At 44.1% G+C, this 14,056-nt stretch overlaps 1 protein-coding gene across 1 annotated transcript in view; it reads right to left on the bottom strand.

Annotated features, from left to right (window-relative positions):
• Window positions 1-11,712: 11,712 nt before the first annotated feature.
• cxadr (CXADR Ig-like cell adhesion molecule) overlaps window positions 11,713-14,056 on the bottom strand; it is a 60,959-nt gene continuing 58,615 nt past the window's right edge. Inside the window, exon 7 of the mRNA XM_015960146.3 lies at window positions 11,713-12,188. Coding sequence (XP_015815632.2) covers window positions 11,906-12,188 — 283 coding nt within the window. The 3' untranslated portion in view covers window positions 11,713-11,905. The remainder of the gene's footprint in view (window positions 12,189-14,056) is intronic.

Genomic DNA, 14,056 nt, shown 5'->3' with positions numbered 1-14,056 from the left:
TTCTCTAGCCATTCACTTTGGAACAGACATTACCTGAACTCCCCTTCCCAGCATTCCCTGCACCAATTTCCGATTTCAGGAAGTCCTTCACAACAGTCTGTGCTCAGTCATCATAGCTTCTAAGCTCTGTCCGTGTTTTATGCATTTTACGCTTGTATCCGATCCTACGGCACCTCGCTCTGTAGCATGATTTACTTTAGCCTTATGTTTATGTTTCCAGTGCAGCAGCCAAATTTGTGATGCTGTTGCACCCAAAGTGTCCATGCTCACCCAGTCCAGTGGCTCCCTGGTTGTTACCGCCTATCCAGTTCAGTTTGGATGACTACAGCTCAACCCGTTTCATCGCCATGGCTCGTCACTCATGCCAGACGATTCCAGAGCTCCCACACTCCTCGACACCATCTGAAACATCCAGCCAGTAAGCCTGTTCCTTTTACTTTCTGGAATGTCGCCACGTCCTCATTTCCCTTCAAGGCTCGTGCCGGCATTCCTAAATTAGACGTTACCCATCGCTAGCACTTCCGCGTTTGGGTCTTGTTACATGCTACACTCCTCTCTGCTCATTATGTTGAGCCAAGGTGAGGAGCGTGACAGATGGTCATTTAGCATGAGGTGGAAGCTTTTGCAGGTACTGCATGAGCTGCAACTTCGGCTACAACAGGGGACCATAGGAAGTAATTCCTCTTTTAAGGTTCATTGTTGATATGTTTGGGACCAACCTGATTTGAGAAACTTTTATAGACATTATCAAAGGTTCCTCAGACCTCCCCTTTATCAGACCCTTTGTAAAGCTTATTTCATTTAATATATGAAGTAAATAATATATTGATATTAATATGTGATACAACTGATAATAAATCAATATTAAATCATCAAGTAGACGCATTTGGTGTATTTAAGATCCGAAATAAGTCAAGAAATAATAAACATTTCTGTTGATTCATTCATTACTGTAACAGTCAAAACATTATTAAATCACTTAAGATAAAACATTCATTGTGGATAAAACAGACCATGTTTGTAAATAACTTGTAAAGTTAGGAAACCATTTTATAAAACCAAATAAGATTCTTTAATTTAAAGAGAAAAGTGTGAAGAGAGTCGTGAGTTGCAGGCCAGATAAGGGAGTCAGAAGTTGGAATTTTATTATGGCTTCCTCCTGGTGAAAGGCAAGACATCCTGTGTCTTGCAGTGGAAAGCACACAGTTAAAACTTGGCACACTGACGAAGCAGGCTGTGGACAAATGTCTGGTGACCTCTGACATTACGAGGCCTGTCCTATGGTAATATCCCCCTTCAAGGAATTGAGATCACGAGTAGAAGACCTTAATGTCCTTGAACCAAATGTTGAAAGGTCTCAAGGAAGGAGAAGATGGTGTTAAATCCTTTCAACACACATGCCGCAGGTGAAATAGAGCGACTTCCAAAACCCCCATAGTAGAGAGTAGAAATGTCCTACAAAAGCTGCAGATGACAGAGGGGCTATCCAAACACCCCACACAGCAGAGACATCAGCACACATCCCAGTCAGCAAATTGTAATCCAAACATGGTGACTTCCACAGGCAGGAACCAACACCATGTCAAAGACCAGGAACCATAATAATCCAGGATAATCCAGAACAATCCAGGAGAGGAAGCCCATGGCAATAGATGGCAGTGATGTCATCATTAGGGACACACACACAGGGTAAAAGACTCACGAATGGCGTCAGATGGTAGAAAAGTAGATGAGGCTATCCCTCAGGCTTCACTTTAAATTTTATCCTAAAGAGTCATTAGAGGACAAAAACGTCCGCTTGTAAAAGCGGCCATAAAAAAATTTATACATTAATTTTTTTGTTGCTTTATTTTTCATAGATCTGTTGAACAACTTCAGCCCTGTTCATACACAAAAACAAATGCAATAATTTTGAGGCTTTTAACCCTTGAAATACCAGTTTGAAAACTCAAAGTCATTGCTGTGATTTATGAAAAAAAAAAACACAAAAACTGAGTTATTTTCTATAAAAGACATTTTTGCCTGGGGTGTTTAATACAAATCAGTCTTGATTATGTTATAAAATATCAAAATTTAGAATTTTTTGCATTTAGTTTTTACATAGCAACAGATTTAAAATTTACTATACACTCGAGCCAGTAGAGGACAAAAACGTCCACTTTTAAAACTGCTTTAAAAATGGTCCAGATTAATATTTTTTTCTGGTTTTTGGGGTCTAAATCTTGTGGTCAACTTCAGTTCTGATAAAAAAATCTAATAATGAATATTTATCTAAATTTTAACCCTTTATATGCCAGTTTGATTATGTGATGCTCATTTTTTCATGAAAAAAGCAGACAAAAGAGGAGATATCTTACATAAAACGTATTTTGAGTGACTGAAATCGTTTTTTTTAAATCAGCCTTGGATATGTCAAGAGTCTGGCAAAATATCACATTTTATGCTTTTTTTGGTTTTTGTGTTGCAGCAGATTTAAAATTTACCACCCTCTTGTGTCTGTTATGGACAAAAACATCCCATTGACTTCAATGCAAACCACAGTTTTTGATCCTGTATCATCTGCATCAAATAATCATGCTTTCTGTGATGTTATGGTTTCATTTTGGACAAAAGTAGTCAAATTTATGATTTTTACTGTTCACCCCCAAATTCAGTCAATTCTCCATATGTTGCTCAGGCGAGAAAGTTTACACATTTCTTCAGATCTTCTGCTGTTTTTATTGAACTCAGAAGCTCAGCATGTAAACAAAACAGTTTCATTCTCACACATAAGATCAAAGGGTAGAAAACAAAAACAATATGTTTATGCACCTGGCTGGAGCCTAGGTACATCCAAACTCTCTGTAGTTCAGTTTGTTTATGCATGTGCAGAAATGTGAATGCTTGCTTGCATTTTGAGGTGAGACAAAGTTCAGTCCATCCAGCAAGACTTGCAGTACAAGATTGTGTGCTCTTTGCATGTGAATTTGCCACATCTAAAACAACATGTGACTGTTTTCTTTCTCTTTTTTCCTGTGCACAACAAGCACAGTCCCCTTATCTTTGTGACGCTGCTAGCAGTGGGGTCAGTGCCAAGAGCCACTGTTGCAACTGGTCTTTCTTCTGCAGCTGTAGGTGCCGATGAAGCCTGTGACTCCTGCACCCAAATTCAGTCATTTCTCCATATGTTGCTCAGGCGAGAAAGTTTACCCGGGGTCATACAGTCACTGTAGAGAAGGCATAGCCACGTTAGATATCGAAAAACCTGGAATCCTGATCGATGAAGACTGGAGACTGGCGCGGGAGCAGATTTTGGAGGGCTCTGTGCTGGGATGGACTCCAGAGGGCTCTCAGCAGAGTGCAGCCAGAAAGAACTGTCAGCCTGTAACAGTGCAGGGTCAAGGTGGCCTTGGACCCCCCATTTGGTGGGTGGAGAGCACACTACAGGGTGAAGTGTCTCAGGGAGCATTGAGACGACACAGTCACTAGGCCTGTGGCTGTGGCTGACCAGTGAAATACCATCACGACTGGCCACATGGTCATCGCTGTTGTTTCTTACAACAACATAAGATGTAATGAGCTCTTGGGGAAGCTTCATGGGCAGCGGTTGAGTCAACTGAGTCCAGAGCCGCAACCCAAAGAGTTCAACAATGGGCTCAAATGGATAGATCAGGTCTTTGCCAAACAAGAATGGAAAATAGTCAAGGTTAGACACGAACACGGGATGACGCACCAACAAGCGACCGACGAAAGGTCGAGGTAAGACACCGATGACGAGGTCATTGGAAACTGAGCAATAGGACTGATACCTACGGCGCATGGTGTGAGTGTCAAGGTATGACCCTGGTCAGCCGCAGCCAAGCGGAGGCTTTCCCAAATTGAACAAGATCTGAGATAAATGTCTGTCCCAGTGTCTAAGATGGCATCACAGGTTAGCGACTCCTCTAGAGACACAAGGATGTGAGGTTTCCATTTGGAACCTTTACCGATGATTTTACACAAAAGTGTGAGTTTCTCAGGTTTATCCAGCAGGAAAGGGTGACTTGAATAGCCGACAGGTGCTGAGGAAGGTCAAAGACCGATACTGATGGATGCAACCTCAGCAGACCCCACTGAGGCCACGGGAAGTATCTTTGGGGCAAGTTCCACAGTATCTACATATATGGCATCATTTATGAACTCAGCTTTGTGGGTATTGTATGAGCAGAGCGGACACAGCGGTAATGGCTCAAATACTCCAGCTGCGTCCTGCTCACAGCCGCTGTAACATTCACAAAATCACTCCACCAAAACAAAATAATTCACTTGCGATCATTCATATCAGCCCATATTCTCTGGTACTTTCTGTACTTTTCTGACATGCTTTACCTCAGCTGAATTCATAATCTGTGCCTCTGTGATTTCAAATCATTGCTGCTGCAGCGCAGTGCCTATTGAGCTTTTTCATTTTTGCATTCGGTAGATCCCTTTGGCTGACTAGTTAGAAAGTAGGAAATCTAGGAAACTTTTTCTGGAAGACTGAAAAAGCATGCAACATACAGGAAGGTTAGAGAGAGAGAGAGAGAGAAAGGGCAGGAAATTATTCAAATAAAATCAAGAAAACAAAACAAAGTGCTTGAAAAGAAAAAAAGTAGGTAGATTTATCCCCAATACACATGTTTACCAGTGAAAGCAATAATGTATAAGCATTTAATATTTATACATGTGATCCTACCTGTCTGACAGATTTCATTTTGTAAATGTACATAACAAATATTCATACTCTAGGGTTACTTGTGGAGTACCACAGGGTTCAGTGCTTGGAACAATTATTTTTACTATATATATATATATATATATATATATATATATATATATATATATATATGCTTCCAATTGGGAAAATCATTAGACAGCATGGGATGAACTTCCACTTTTATGCTGACGATAGTCAGTTATATCTATCCATTAACCCTGAAGAACCTAATTGGTTAGGTAGATTACAGGCTTGTCTTGAAGATATAAAAATTGGATGACTCAAAATTTTCTGCTTTTAAATCAAGACAAGACTGAAGTTCTCATCTTTGGACCTGAAATTCAGAAAAAGAAATTGCTTAGTCAATCACCTGACCTGAATGGCATTAAATTAGTCTCTGAGAACAAAGTAAGGAACCTTGGGGTTATCTTTGACCAGGACATGTCATTCAAATTCCAAGTTAAACAGGTTTGTAGGATTTTCTTTTTCCACCTTCGGAATATTGCTAAGATTAGAAGCATTCTTTCCAGGAGAGATGCTGAAAAACTAGTTCAGGCATTTATTACATCAAGACTGGATTACTGTAATTCATTACTCTCAGGAAGTCCACAGAATGTAGTTAAAAGTCTTCAGCTTGTCCAAAATGCTGCAGCTAGAGTTCTGATGAGAATTAAAAAGAGATATCATATCTCTCCTGTCTTAGCTTCTCTACATTGGCTGTTTGTTAAATTCAGAATAGCTTTTAAGATCCTCCTTCTCACATATAAAGCTCTTAACAATCAAGCTCCATCATACATCAGTGACCTGATTGTTCCATATGTTCCTAACCGAGCACTTCGCTCTCAGACTGCAGATTTACTGGTGGTTTCCAGAATATCTAAAAATAGGATGGGAGGCAGATCCTTTAGCTATCAGGCTCCTCTCTTGTGGAACCAACTCCCACCTTTAGTCCGTGAAGCAGACACCTTATCTACTTTTAAGATTAGGCTTAAAAGATTTTTATTTGACAGGGCCTATGGTTAAAATCTGATGTTAGCCCAGATCTGGACAAGTGGGGGAGTAGAGGGAGGTGGAGTGTACAGTCGGTAAAGACGGCTCTCCCTAGCCATGCCTCCAACATGCCTCCATCTAAAACGCTAGGTTATCCAGAGTTATCTCTGTAGTTATGCTGCTATAGGCTTAGACTGCTGGACTGACCACTTTCCACACTCGACTACTTTCTTCTACAGTCTGCTCTTTAACTGTATTATTTCCTGCTATTTCAGCTGTTAACTTTATTCTTTCTCTAAGTGTTTTTCTCCCCAGAAGAAGCTACAATGATGTTTTGCTGAGCTGTGGTGGCCTCATGGAGGGGGCCATCGGCTTTAACACTGTTGCCAACCACTTAATCATTCTCCCTCCCCTGATAATAACATTTTACTTTCTTTGACATTGAATGTGCTACTACTAGTTTACCTGTTTAATTATAGATTCACTAGGATAATGTCATGATGTGGGGGAGGTGTTTAACCCAAGACATGCAGAATCAAACCCAAGACACAGAAGGGTGAGAAAAAATAAGATTCTATTTTGAAAACGAGAACTAAAGGCATACCCGAATTTCCAGCAGAACGGGAATGCAGCGTCTGGAGGGGGGAGCAGAATGAGGTGAGTCCTGAGGAGTAAGTCTAAACTGGAAGGTGCAGAGTAAAGACTTACAGGGTTGTGCGGGAATAGGGCTGAGGGTAAGGTAGTGAGCCGGGGTGTATCCAAGGAGAGTTCCAGAGCTGTAGAGGGAGTGTGGGAGCGAGAGAGTGGGTCAGTCAGGATGGATGGACGAACGTGGCAGAGCAAATCCGGAGTCCTATAGAGTTGTGGTGAGAAAATCCTGATGTGTCGAGACCAAACGGTAGCAATCATCCGGTGACGAGCTGTGTTCTCCATCCATCTAAAATAGTAGACCCACTGACTGCTGACCGGATGCAGCTGTAGCTCCTTCTTCTGCAAACACACACTCAGAGATAGGTTGGTGAGAAGACACGGAAACAGAGGTGAAGCGTCGCTGCCACCGGCATTTCAAGGTTAGGAGAGTAGCGGTATGGTGGCTGGAGAAAAGTGCCAGGCAAGGAGTTTATGCCAATTTACTCCAAGAGATAAGCTTTGAAAACCCAGAATACTTCCGACAGTACTGCCGCCTGGATCCTTTGAGAGGGTAATGGAAACAGTGGGTCCATCGATCCGCAAGCTACCGTTTTGTTTCTAGCGCTGTGCGCCAAAGCGAGGTCCGGTTGGCTCCCCAAGTTACGGAGCGGGGTCCCCATGGGGATCAATTGTGCAGAGAAGTGACGTAACAGTGCTTATGCCAATCCAATCGACAGACACCAATTTAAACAGTAAGTCACTGAAAGTTGAGTCTGGGATCAGAAGATACTCACATAGAACCTTATCTAGTAGTTTCAAAGCAAGCTGTTGGTGAAGCACTAATTTTCGCAATGATGGGACTTCCATCTCAAGCTTGGTGATGTGACATTTTACAGCTTCAATTTTGATGGAACTGACAGATGAGAAGTCCAAGTTAAAGAAAAAACCAATCGCACCAGCAACGGAAAAGAGCTCTGGAAGGAGACAATTCTCCATACGGTTAGCACCACAAAGCCCAAAATTGGTAACAGTGAATTCCTGCCCGTTCACCACAGCCATGGAATACACCTCATCAACACGCACTAACACTGCATTGGAGCAGGTGGAGGATGACTAGGGGTCTTAGCACACATCTGCTGTCGCTTCGCTTCCCGGGGCTGGAGGCTGGGGGGGGGGGGGGGGGCAATCTGGCCACCTGGCTGGGGTCTGGGGTGGTGGGTTGCTTTGCTCAGCGTTGGGCGGGGGAGCCTGCTCATCAGCACCCCAGCAGAAAGGGTCGAAATCTGGGAACCGGTGATGGTTGTACCCTTTGTGCAGCAGTACTGGGAACAGAGTGAATAGGGTGTGTATGGGGAGCATGAGTGGGTGTCCGTCATGCATTTTTGTACATCTTAGGTTGTATGTGTACGTGTGAGCATGAGGGAGGGAGTGTGTGACTGTGTCTGTGTGTGACTGTATTTGTCAGGTGGGGCCATTGACTCCTCCCCCTCCTGGGACTTCTTTTGATGTTATACATCTTCTTCTCCCCTCCCCCTGCCACACCTGGTGTGGAGTATAGTGCCTTGGTCTGCATGAGTTCTCACGACTCCAGGGTCAGGGGGTTTAAGATTTTTGGAGTCTGCCTGATTGATCCCAGTGGCTGCCTGGTAGGATCTGAGTCCCTAGTATTATAACGTTGCAATCAGAGCCGTATGGAGAACCCTTAACTTACCAACATTTGTCTGCCTTCCATGGCCACTCATGTCCGTGTTCCTTGTGACATTGAAGAAAATGTAAAATCTGGAGAGGACCCCCCACCCCCACCCCCCACCCCCCCACCCCACACACACACCTGTAGGGAGTGGGTGAAGGGGGTGAATAACACAATGCTTTTGGATTAAATATAATCCCAGCAGGATTCAGCAGCTCCCTGGAGTCAAAAGTCACATTTTAGTCATCGACTTAGGAGCTGCGGCAAGAGCTGCTGGGTGGCTCCCAGGAAGGAGGCCCAACCAATTGGAGTGCAGCAGCCAGGCTGGTCGGACCCACAAGCGGATGTTGGCATGGTGACACATGGATGTTTTCTTGTCATCATTCATGTGATGTGACAGAGCGAGTTTGTGTTCTCACCATCAGCTTTTAGGTTGGTGTTACACATTTAAGCAGCAACAACCTTCCAGCTTCAGAGTGAAGCTGGCGTTCCCAAGGAGACCAGGAGAGCGTGTTGGAGAACGGCTCCAGCTCCTCAGTGGGATGTGAACGTTTGGGCAGCCTTGTTCATCTTCATGATTTTCTTTCACAAATCATTGATTGTTAACAAATAAACATTTCAGTTAAATATATCACATAGGAGACACACACAGTGATATTTGAGAAGGTAAGTGAAGTTTATAGGATTTACAGAAAGTGTGCAATAACTCTTTAAACTAAATAAGGCAGGTGCATACATTTGGGAACCACAAAAAAGAAATGAACTGAATATTTAGTAGAAACCTTTTGCAGAAACAGCAGCCTCTAAACACTTCCTATAGCTTCCAATGAGAGTCTGGATTCTGGCTGAAGGTATTCTGGAATGTTCTTCTTTACAAAACATCTCTAGTTCAGTCAGGTCTGATGGTTTCTGAGCAAGGACAGCTCTCTCTATCTCACACCACAGATGTTCATTAATATTCAGGTATGGGGACTGAGATGATTGCTCCTGAACGTTCTACTTGTTCCTCTGCAGCACCTCCTTGTGTAAAGTGCACTGATTAGTTGACCGAGGCGCAGTGACTCCATCTGCAGCTAGATGATGTTGTAGGTCTTTGGGAAGGTCTCTGGTCTGTGGGTGACTGACTGTTCTCTTCTGCTGATCTGAGATGTTTCTTGGTCTGCCACTAGGAGCCTTAACTTGAACTGTGCCTGTGGTCTTCCATTCCCTCAGTATGTACCGAACTGTGGAAGCAGACAGCTGAAATCTCTGGGACAGATTTCTGTATCCTTCACCTAAAGCTCGGGGGTTCTTCCGGTGGGCGTGACCAACCAATCTGACAGATTTGGGTCGGTCACACCCACCGGAAGAACATCCGATAAAGACGTGTCACACAAACATCGGTGACACTTCTGATGAAGGCCGCAGTCGTCAGTCAAAACAGTCACAACACGACCTTTACATGTCTGAAGCAAAAATAATCTTGGTCTAGGAAGAGGACATGTGGCAAAGGAAAGGCTGCCCAGACTTTTGCACCCCACTGTTTCCAACAGCTCCGTCATCTTTGTCGTTTGAAATCCAAAGTGCTGCGAGTCTAAATGTTAATGCACCGCTGTGCCGGAGGAACTGGTGGAGCTTCTCATTCAAATGCATGCCCCCCCCCCCCCCCACACACACACACACACACACACTCCCAACCTGCTGGAGGTTCTAAAAGCAGCAGTGAGCTTTGTGTCTGTGACAACTGACGTCACTCTGGAAGAGAACCTCCTCTGTGAGCAGATGAATGGTCCTGCGAGCAGCCGTAGACTGTGTACAGGAAGATACGGTTGCCAAGGAAACCCTCCTGGAGAACCTTTATGCCTCCTTGATCTGTGCAAACAGCAGAAGAGGAGCGAGGAAAACAGGGACAAATCCCTGATGTTTCACACAGCAGCACCCTCTCCCTATAGCTGTGTGTGTGTGTGTGTGTGTGTGTAGGGGGGAAACAACACATCTGCACACATCACCAACATCCTTTTAGCGAATGTGTTTAACACAACCATAACCCCTATAACCAATCAGCTGGTAGAACCTCTGGTCAGAACCAAACATGGTGGAGATGCAATTAGTTACTATGCTGCTCACATATGGAATCAGCTTCCCCATGACCTCGGATGTGCCCCAACCCTCATGTACTCATCAGACTAATCTCCATGCTGCATCGTCTCCACTGTAATCTGTGTCTTCTCCTTTAGCTCTAAACTGTAATTCTATCTGTATTTTAATTTGTTTTTATGTTGTTTTCATATCATGTCCGGATGATTGTAAAGCACTGAATTGCCTCAGTGTTTGAACCGTGCTCTATAAATAAAGTTGCCTTGCCTAACTCTCAGGGGCCCTATCCATTACTGACGCCTGCTCAGCTCTTTATTGGTTTCCTGTCACACTGCTGCTGGTTAACAACTGGTCATCCACCTGTTCACCAGCGTGTCATCACCCATCTTAGCTGTTAACCAGCTGCTGCCTTTTACATCACTTAAGAAATGTAAAGAGCTCGTTTAGAGCCGATTTGTCATAAAGTAATTATCCAGTGCATTAACCAAAGTAGGCAACAACTGCAGCTGTAGAAAAGCTACATCAAAACAAAGATGCCAAAGGTAACCCGCTGCAGCGGGGGTGAGGAGCCGAGTCACTAATCTCCGAGTTTATTCTGAGCTGAAACAGGTTCCTGCCACCTTATCAATTAATTACAGTCATTAAGTGGTTAGAAAGTCACCTTACCTGTGCAAAGCTGGACATTACTGGCTGATTAAAATAAACCACGGTGAAAAAGCTGAGGTCAGAGGAGCTTTCCATGGGAACAGAGGAATGAGCAGAGTCTGAATTTTCACTTTTATTATTCAAAAATACACAAAGAAAATCTGGTTTTCACACAGGTTACAGTTAGTTAGTAGGAACATCAAAGATGGAGGAAGGAGTCACTACATCATCATGGGGGCTCCAACCTGCCCCCCACACACACAACATCCCATGACCCGTTCAACGTTGGGTTAGATACGAGTCCAGAGCTGTTAAGTTGCTAATAGAAAGCACATCAGTTACTATAGTTACGGTTTCAAAAATAAGAATCAAAGGTTAAAAACTCAGGTTCATCTAATAATTCCAGACAGATCCAGCTGAGGCAGAAAACCCAAAAGACTGCAGCTGTTAGTGTTGTTGGTGTTAGTGCGGGGACGGTGCTACTGGCAACAACTCAGGCAACGAGGTTTAGAGATAAGGCATCAGAGCTACTAGAAGGCCTTCTTCCTGCTGGCTGGTCACACCAGAGCCAAGGAGACCCGTCACATGTTTCATTTGACCTCTAGCCTTCAGACAAGTGCCCCCACCTCCCCCTAGTGCAACCACAAACACACACGCATTAGTAGTTCTGCTAAGTTGTGTGTGTGCGTGTGTGTTGGTGGATGAGTGGACCCAGACATTTGGGGGGAGGGAGATGGGGGTACACAGTCTTTATATAAACTTGGTCCAGAAGCAATGATCCAGCCAATCACAACATGGTAGTTTAAGCCACTCCTCCTCCCAAACTAGCGACTCGCTATGTTATGTGTAGTTCAAACAAACGTTGGGTAATGAAAGCATGACGTGACATCTACACACACAGCTGCACAGGGACCATACAGGAAAAGAACATGCGTGTACGTATGTACAGAATAAAACCATCGCAGGTACGATGGCATCAAAGTGTTTCTTCTTCTTTTGTATTTGATAAAAACTTCATGTGCTGCGATTCCAGTACAGCTCCCATCAGAGCCCCTCCCCCCATCGTCGGAGGAGTCTCCCATTTGTAATTAATAAAGAGCAAAGACACCCCCCCACCCGACTGGCTTGTGTCCAGGGCCCGTCTGATAGACGAGACGGTGCTAGACGATGGACCCGTCCCTGTTCTGAGCAGGGATCATCACAGGGATGGCCCCCATGCGGTTCAGGCTGGGGCCTCCCATCCTCATAGCAGAGGGCGGGGGCAGCGGGGCCTGGCTCGGGGGCCGCTCGTACTCTTCTGACGAGGGAATCTTGTCATACTGAGACTTCAGGGTGTACTCGGGCAGGTTGGAGGGAGACATGGATCCCAGGGATGAGCGCTGGCTGCCGATGGTGAAGCTGCGCGCTGTGGAGATGCGACTCTTGGGAGGAGGAACGTCCTCTCTGAGGTCAAACAGAGCAGAGCAGATGATTCAGACAACAGCAGCAGGCTCCTCGTTAGTGCCAACACCCCAGAAACAGCAAACACTCGAAGGAATCTTCCAGCTTATGTGATAAACATTAAGCCTCCCAAACAGCCTCTGCTCAGATTAAACAGATTAGCACCGCCTGATTAGCTAGTTTGTGCAGCACAAACCTGACTGATCAGAATTATAATAGATTTTCATTTTAGGGACGTCCCAAACCCATCACATGATTTTCAAAGCATTTGGAATCGGGTGGAGAACATCGGATATGTTTTCCATTCATCCTGGGCCAGAATAATAACAACAATAATATTAATAATAACAATAATAAAGATTGTTTCATGAATATAAACCTGAGGAAACTGAAAGTGAAACTTAAACATCACCCAGCGCTGTAATGGCGGCAACCGCTTCGAGGAGGGAGGATGTGCCGCTTGGCGGGTTTATGAGTCATCAAAACGTTCGTAGTGGTGTGTGTGTGTGTGTGTTGGAAGTTTGTAGTGGTGTGTGTGTGTGTGTGTTGGGAGTTTGTAGTGGGTGTGTGTGTGTGTAGGACGTGTTTGTCTAAACGTATTATTGCCAAAAAGCACAAGAAAAAGCTGAAAGACTGGGACTACAAAGAACTACAATTCACAGGAAAATGACGTCAAAGCAGATGATTGGGTGAGTGATAATCATGTGACAGTTCAAGTTGACAACGTGATGATGTTTATTCTAGCGTGTGAAGCCTGTGAGCTGCAGATCAGAACGACAGCGTCTGTCTGAATGAAACGCTTTTCTTATTTGCGCATTTTGATTGTTTTTTTACAAACTCATTAGCAGAAATACGCAGCGCTCTGGGACGTGTTCAGTGTGTAAGATTTATGTGGAACTCCTCCGGTTTAGGCAAAGAGAATCCATGTGTCACCTATGTAACGTCCAGCAATGGTCAGTTTTTAGGTACAGTTTGACCATTCAACATCTGGTCAAAAAGGAGACACAAGACTGCACGTGTTCCCTTTAAATCGGCCTGCCTTCATCCCATCAGCTGGAGCTCAGAGCCTCTCTGCAGCTCTGAACACATGATAACGACATGTCAACAATAACATTCTCTCCTCAAGGTCCAATCTTTCAGCTCTTCCTGCCTCCATTTAAGGAACACTCGCAGCTCGGATTAGTTGCTAAATCAAATGACTTCCTAAATCAAATATGAACTCCTCTGCAACTTATAATCTAGATAATCATTAAATAAACGTTTGTTTATTGCTACTTATAATAATTATAACATGAGAACATCAAAACTGGATCACTCTCGGGTGATCTGTCAGTTCCAGAGGAAGCTTCAGAACGGCCATCTGAAGCAGAACCTCTTTAACCATCAAAGCTTTAAAGACGTCATCAAAACCTTTTTGCACCTGCGAAGCTGAAACAGTTCCTGCAGAACAAGCCGATATTGTGTAGACTCCTTACGAGTCCGCCAGACGCGCGGTTCCATCCGTCTGCTGTGACCTGGAGACAACTCTAAGACGGGTTTAGTGGGGCCGCAGTTCTTCTACGGACCTCGGCGCCTGGAAGTCCGAGGACTTCGACATTACGGATCTGTCACGAGGGTCTTCGCGTCGGTATGTAGACATGACAGATTGTATGCCAAAATCATCAATATTAGAAACAATAAAAGGCTTGAACTACTTCAGTTGTGTGTAATGAATCTGATATATATGAAAGTCTAATGTTTATCAGTACATTACAGACAATAATGAACTTTATTGCAACATGCTAATTTTTTGAGAAGGACCTGTAGATCAACAGGTTATAGCTAATCCAACTCCTGATCTGCATAAAAGACTAAACGATTTGCAGATCGAA

The sequence above is a fragment of the Nothobranchius furzeri genome, chromosome 10 (assembly GCF_043380555.1).
Source record: "Nothobranchius furzeri strain GRZ-AD chromosome 10, NfurGRZ-RIMD1, whole genome shotgun sequence".
Lineage (NCBI taxonomy): Eukaryota > Metazoa > Chordata > Actinopteri > Cyprinodontiformes > Nothobranchiidae > Nothobranchius > Nothobranchius furzeri.
The sequence above is the reverse complement of the archived record's forward strand: the minus strand, read 5'-3'. Positions and strand labels throughout refer to the sequence as shown.